At 57.8% G+C, this 6,275-nt stretch overlaps 1 protein-coding gene across 2 annotated transcripts in view; it reads right to left on the bottom strand.

Annotated features, from left to right (window-relative positions):
- Positions 1-775: 775 nt before the first annotated feature.
- Positions 776-6,275, bottom strand: part of XKR7 (XK related 7) — a 30,371-nt gene continuing 24,871 nt past the window's right edge. Inside the window, exon 3 of one of the 2 annotated variants that reach the window (XM_003483935.5) lies at positions 776-6,063. In XM_003483935.5, coding sequence (XP_003483983.2) covers positions 5,108-6,063 — 956 coding nt within the window. In that variant the 3' untranslated portion in view covers positions 776-5,107. Of the gene's footprint in view, positions 6,122-6,275 lie in introns of both variants that reach the window. The other variant, XM_085003347.1, reaches the window with a different exon arrangement.

Genomic DNA, 6,275 nt, shown 5'->3' with positions numbered 1-6,275 from the left:
ACCCTCTCAGCCTGGCCTGGGGGGTGCCCTTACAACGATTGTGCATAGAATAAAGGCCAGGGTTGCTGGGGAGAGGGCAGCCCTTCTTGCTGGGAGAAGGGAAGGGTAGGGGAGGCTGGGCACAGGAGGAACTGCGGACCCCTCCTCCCCCGGACAGCTTTCTGCTTCCAGGAACCAGGCCATTCCTAGACCAGGCCTTCCTCTCCCACGTCCCCAATGCCCCTCTCTTCCTCTCCTCTACCTGCAGCAGCCAGGACGGTCCTAGCCCCTCCCCAACCGGAAGGGCTTTTTCTCAGACCCTGGGATCTCAGAAGCCCCTCTGGTTGGGAAGGGGGATGGCAGGCTCCATCCTCCTGCTGCCCCTGTGGCTTGTCCCACACACTGTCTCTCATTGAGACATCACAAAGCACAGAAATACAGAAATTGATTGGATTGGGAGGGAGCCATCCTCAGGGTGCCAAAGGGTGGCATGGCCCAGCACGAGATGGGGGCAGTTGGGTCCTGGCTTTCAGTCCTCATCCTGAACACCCCCCCACCACCACCCATGGCAGGTTCCTCCTAACCAGGGGCCCCCACACCGGAGAAGACCTCAGTCCTTACACTGCCGCTCTCAGGCACCTCTCTTATCAGATGACAGTTTCTAAGCTCCCTGGCCTTTCCTTTTCACTTGAGAGGGCACGGGTCCAGGTGGTTGGGGGTTTAGGGTTGGATTAGGAAAGTCTCAAGGAGTTTCCAGACTCTCCAGGGCTTCCCAGAACCTTATCAACATTTTGACCTTTTTTTTTTTTTTTTTTTTTTTTTTTTTGCTATTTCTTGGGCCGCTCCCGCGGCATATGGACGTTCCCAGGCTAGGGGTTGAATCGGAGCTGTAGCCACCGGCCTACGCCAGAGCCACAGCAACGCGGGATCCGAGCCGCGTCTGCAGCCTACACCACAGCTCACGGCAACGCCGGATCGTTAACCCACTGAGCAAGGGCAGGGACCGAACCCGCAACCTCATGGTTCCTAGTCGGATTCGTTAACCACTGCGCCACGATGGGAACTCCCTTATCAACATTTTGAACTAGAGATTTCAAGCTGGTGGCCCATGGGTCGAATATGAGTGTTGAGTTTGGCTAGCACTGGATTTTTCAAAACTGTGAATTTTAGTGCCTATAGGCAGGGCGTATATTCTCTGATTTGCCAGTGTCCCCACCGCTCCCTATTGTCTAGCACCTCTACTTAACTTATTTTCATTGCCTCTCATTACCAAGGCATTTGAATTTGTGACCCATGCACCCCTGTCCCAGAAAAACTTCTCCCCACCGCCTGAGGTCTCTGTGAACACCCAGTCCAGGGGTCTCCAAGAAAAGGACCCGTGGGACTTCGGCCTTTAAAAGGGCATTCAGACTGCCAGGCACGACCCTCCCTGGATACCCCTAGCCTCTGTGGCCCCGACCTTGAGATCTGGACATTCTCCAGGCCTTGCTCTCCTTGCCCTCTGCTTTCCTTGCCCTCTGCTTTCCTCAACTCTCATGGGCGACAGGTCTCTGTGGGACACAGGTGTAACAGGGAGCTGGCTGGGGGGAAGGCAGATCTGGGGGAGACACGAGGATGAGGCAGATGAAACAGGGGACCAAGAAAGCCTTCCTTGTTGGGGAGCCCCCTGCTGGGGAGGGGCGGAGGTCTGTGCTGTCCAACGGGGTGATAGTTACAAGGCACATGGTACATCAGTGCACAGGGGTGCGTTGCTTGGAGAGGTTTGGGGGGCATGGTCAGCAGCCCGGGGCACCGTTCCAGAACTGGGAGACAGAAGTCAGCCTTGGGAACGGGGACATGGTCTCCTAGGGTAGAGATGCTGAGGGCAGGGCGAGGCCTCACCTATTTGGTACCTAGAGCATCCTGTTCTCTTCTATCCCTGGCAGAATTAAGATGGACCCAACCACCTCTCCTCCCCAGGAAAAGCCTAACTCTGCCACGGACTTCCTGTGTGATCTTGGGCAAGTCCCTGGCCCTCTCTGGGCCTCCATTTCTTCTCGATAATAGATGTGGAGGGCAGGTGGCTTCGGGGACCCCAAGGGCCCCTCTGGGCTGTGGTTCTAGAACCTTATCTCACTGCAAGGACCTGGTGGGGTGCGGCCAGGCTAGGGTAGGGGACAGGAGGCGGGGACCCAGGGTGTCCAACGCTGGCAGGGAAGAGAGACTGGCTGAGGTAGATTGTGTCACAGAATGGAAAATAAAGCAGCTCAAATGGGATGGTGACCCTCCCCCACGGACTCTTCCATGCTGGTGAAGCGAGGGGACCAGCAGGAACAAGATGAAGTGGGGGACAGGCTCGCGGAGAGAGGCTGGAAGGGCGGGCATCCTGAGCTCCAAGGTGTGGAGGGAGGGAAGTGTCCTTAAGGGGCTGAGCTCTTCCCCGAGGCTGAGAAGCAGAAGGTGCCTGCAGCCCTCTCCTTGGGCCCCTTGACGGTGACCGTTTCTGGTGCTCAGAGGTCCTTGCAGGCAGAGGCTCTTAGGGAAGGTTGGGTGGGACTGAGATGGGGGGGTGGGGGCGGAATAAGGTCCAAAAATGTGGCCGTGGCTCCCCTGTGAGCCTCAAGCCACGCCTCAGCACTACCAGCCCTTCCTACTGCAGCTCCCATTGCTTCTAGGAGGTGTGGGAGTAGGGCAGCCAGATGGTCCGTTCTAGAACCCTGGGGAGTAAAATAACTTGCCAAGGCGGACCCTCACGTCACCTCTCGGAGCGTGTGTCCTCCTCTGTAAAGATAGGTTGGTGACACCTCTCTTGCGGGGATGTTGCTGGCAGGAGAGAGTTTGAGTGAAACAACACAAGGTGAAAACTCCTGGCTCCGTCCACCCAGGAGAAACGGTCAGTTGGATTCAGGTCCACATCCTCAGTGCTCCATCTCACAAAGGGCCAAGGGATTTGGTCGCTGAGGACAGATGGACAGAGAAGAAGGAGGGTGGGGGAACCCACCAGAAAGAGTCTGGGTCAGCTTTGGGCTTCCCCGGCTCCCCCATCACCTTGAGGCCCAGTTCCTGAGGCATCTTGGGGATCATGAAAGTAGAAGAAAGAAAGAAGGGAAAGCACTTGTTGTGTGTTGATGGGAGGGAGAACACACCATCTCGGCCTGGGCGGGTGTCTGTGCCGTCACCTGTGGTGACGGGGGAGATGACTTGTGTCACGGGTGTGATGTGTGCTTGTGTGTGTGTATCGGTGCAGGTGCAGTCTTGCCTTCTCTGCCTTTGGAATCACCCTGGACCCTGAGTGTGGCCCTCTCCCAGAATCCTCAGCAAATCCAATGTCGCCCATCACTATCTGATGGGAGAGCAAGGAATCTAGGACCTTGTGAGACCAGCTGCCACTCTGGGCCTGTTTCATCTGTAACCCAAGGGAGGCGGAACCAGAAAGGGCTGCATGTCCCTCTAATTTGCATATTCTAGGATTCTCATGCCCTCCTCACCCCAGCCCAGGTTTGCCTCGGTCCTTAACATCACCTGCTGCGCCCCTGAAGTGAATGCGCCTTGGTAGGCACACGGGAGGGGAAGACTTTGGGGGGCGGGGTCTCAAGCTTTGCCTAGAGGCTCTGCCCCTTGCCCCTAGAACTGCTACTTCTCTGCTCCCATACCCCACCCCACCCTCCGCTATCCAGGACTGGCTGTCCCGGGTGGAGAGAAGGGGCGCTGGGTGAGTGGTCCCAAGGACACCCTGGGATGCTCAGGCCATGGGAATGAACCACAGGTCCTGGAGGGTCGTCAGATCTGAGGCAAAATAAGTTACTTTTACAGCTGCCACCCCAGGGAGCTGCATTTACAAGGTGGCTAAGAGCCAAGATTCATGTCATGTCCCCAGAGCTAATTTTTTTCCAGCTAGAAACCAGTTGGTAGTTGAAATATCTCTGAGTTTCTAAGGACAATCTCTTCTTGGGAAGATGGCTGTGGACCAAGGTGGACAGAGACAGAGAACTCATATAAACCCCAGAAGTCTAGAACTGCAGTGCCCATCCCGAGAACATTCCAATCCCACAGGGTTCTAGAGCCTGAAGCCCCAGCACCATGGCAGGAGCTGGAACCCCCCAGGGTAGAGAAGCAGGGGCCAGTGCCTTTGGTCTTTGTAAAAGAATCCAGATTGGAGTGACTCCCCAGGACATTTGATCAGCTTTGTGTCCTAGAACTTAATCTAGAACTAAGAATGTCTCTCTAGAAACCGTTCCTCTGCTAAATGTACCAGAATTGCATCTATGATCAAGCCCAGGCAGTCTCTTCCTAGACACTTAATCTGTTGTGTTCAAGACCTTTATCTGGAAGACATGTTCTAGATGCTCACCTAGAACAAAGAATGGCTCCTTGAGACATTTCACCAGAGGTGTCTGGAACCTCATCCGTAACAGAGCCCAAAACAAAGGGTGTCTCTTGAGGAACGTTCTCCATGCTCCAGATCGAGGTTCCCCTCCCCCAAATCTGCCAACCCTTCATGCCTCTGCCAGCCTGGACCCCTCCAATGTCTCAGGATTCTTCCTCCTTCCAGCTCCAGCACTGTCAGCCCCCCACCCCCAACTCCCCACCCCACCCCAACTCCCTCCACTAATTCCCCTCTGGCCCAGGCTCCAAGACCTTGGACGCCACAGGAGGTGTACCAGCCTTGCCCACCAAATGCTCCCACCTCACCCCACGTCTTCCATGGCCTCCTCCATCCTTTTCAGAGGCAGCCCACGCCTACACCCCCTAAGGAGCGTAGGGCCTAGGTCATGAACCCCCTTCTTTGGTGGTCCACCAAGTGGGCAACTCCAGGCAGGGGAGAGGGCATGAGGCCCCCGGCACCAGCCATGATACGGAGGCCTCCATGAAAGCAGGGCAGCTCACAAGGAGCATAGCACCAGTTGGTTCCCTGGGCCCTGGTTCAGAGGAGTTTAGGAAATGGGCCACAGGGCTGAAAACAGAGCCAAGGGCTGGGGCCTCTACAAGGCTGCTGCCTCCCACGAAAGAAGCCAAAGGTGGGGCCACTCTACCCTTGGACCAACAGATCCACTCCCCCTCAGCCTATTGGCCCTGAAATCCTGGGCTCAACACTGTGGTCGATGTGGGGTCAGCCAAAGCTCATCCCTTCTGGGGGGGATACTGTGGCCTACACCGTGGTCTCATACTCCAGCAGCTCCTGGGCGGTGCCTATGCTCCGGTACTGCAACCGGGGCGTCGTGGGCGAGGAGTACTCCAGCGCCAGAATGGTCTTCCGGAGCCGGCGGTCAATAAAATGAGCATCCCAGGCGGGGTACTTCTTACGAGGCAGGTCAATCCGAATGACAGGCCCCTCTGTCCGCGAGGTGCGGGCCACGGGTGTGGGAGGCAAGCCCGGCCGCACCTGGAAGACAGGTGGCGTGGGGGTCCCCGCACGCTCGCCTCCCACTGAGACCCCATCCCGCTCAGCGCCTGTAGTCCTGGGCAGGGACCTGGGGGGACTGGTGACAGCGTCGGCGGGTGGGCCGCAGGGTCCTGGGGACTCAGGGCAGATGCAGCCAGGCGTCTGCGGACCCAGCATGGGCCCATTGGGGTGCAGGAGGCAGTAGTAGACGCACATGAAGAATATGCCCAGTGCGAAGCTGGAGGCCACCACGCAGACCAGAATGAGCGAGTGGAAGTCGGTGGAGAAGTTGCGGCTGGAGTACCAGAAGCCGGTGAGCGCGGCGTTCTCCAGCAGGACGATGCAGTAGTAGAGGGTCATGCGGCGGCGGCTGCGGCCCTCCTTGACGTTGAACCAGCAGAAGACGTAGATGATGCCCACCACCATGTTGTAGATGATCTCCTCCCACTTGGACATGCAGAAGTCCGTCTCCCCCTGGATGACCCAGAAGGTCATGACACACCAGTGGGCCACAATGAAGATGCCAAAGTAGAGCTTGTAGACGCTGGCGAAGAGAGCGAAGGCCAGACTGCGGGCCGCGATGGCGAACAGGTGCCACAGCACCTGGGCCACGGCGCCCTTGTAGGACAGGGGCCGCTTGTCATCCCGGGAGTCTCGCAGCACCTTCTGGTAGGAGGCCAGCGTCCAGGCCAGGGACACGAGCGAGGCGGAAGTGGAGAGGGCTGCAGAGACAGGGTGGGGGCGGGGTGGGCTGGGTTAGGGGTGGGTCTGGGTTGGGGTCTGGGGAGAGGGGGAGGGTTCCGGGTCAGGAGCTGGGTTCTGTGGAGGTGTGAGGGAAGGGTCTACGCATCAAGAGGGGGGTGGGGAGGGTCTGAGTGGGTGGTCTTCACAGGCACTGGGCGGGGGTGAGAGTGGACAGGGTTGGGCGCTTCTA

Source organism: Sus scrofa, chromosome 17 (genome assembly GCF_054392235.1).
Source record: "Sus scrofa isolate SSC_HxYL_T2T_F1_AM1 chromosome 17, Sscrofa_HxYL_maternal_Yorkshire_Landrace_v2.0, whole genome shotgun sequence".
NCBI lineage: Eukaryota > Metazoa > Chordata > Mammalia > Artiodactyla > Suidae > Sus > Sus scrofa.
This window is presented reverse-complemented; position numbering and strand designations above follow the sequence as displayed.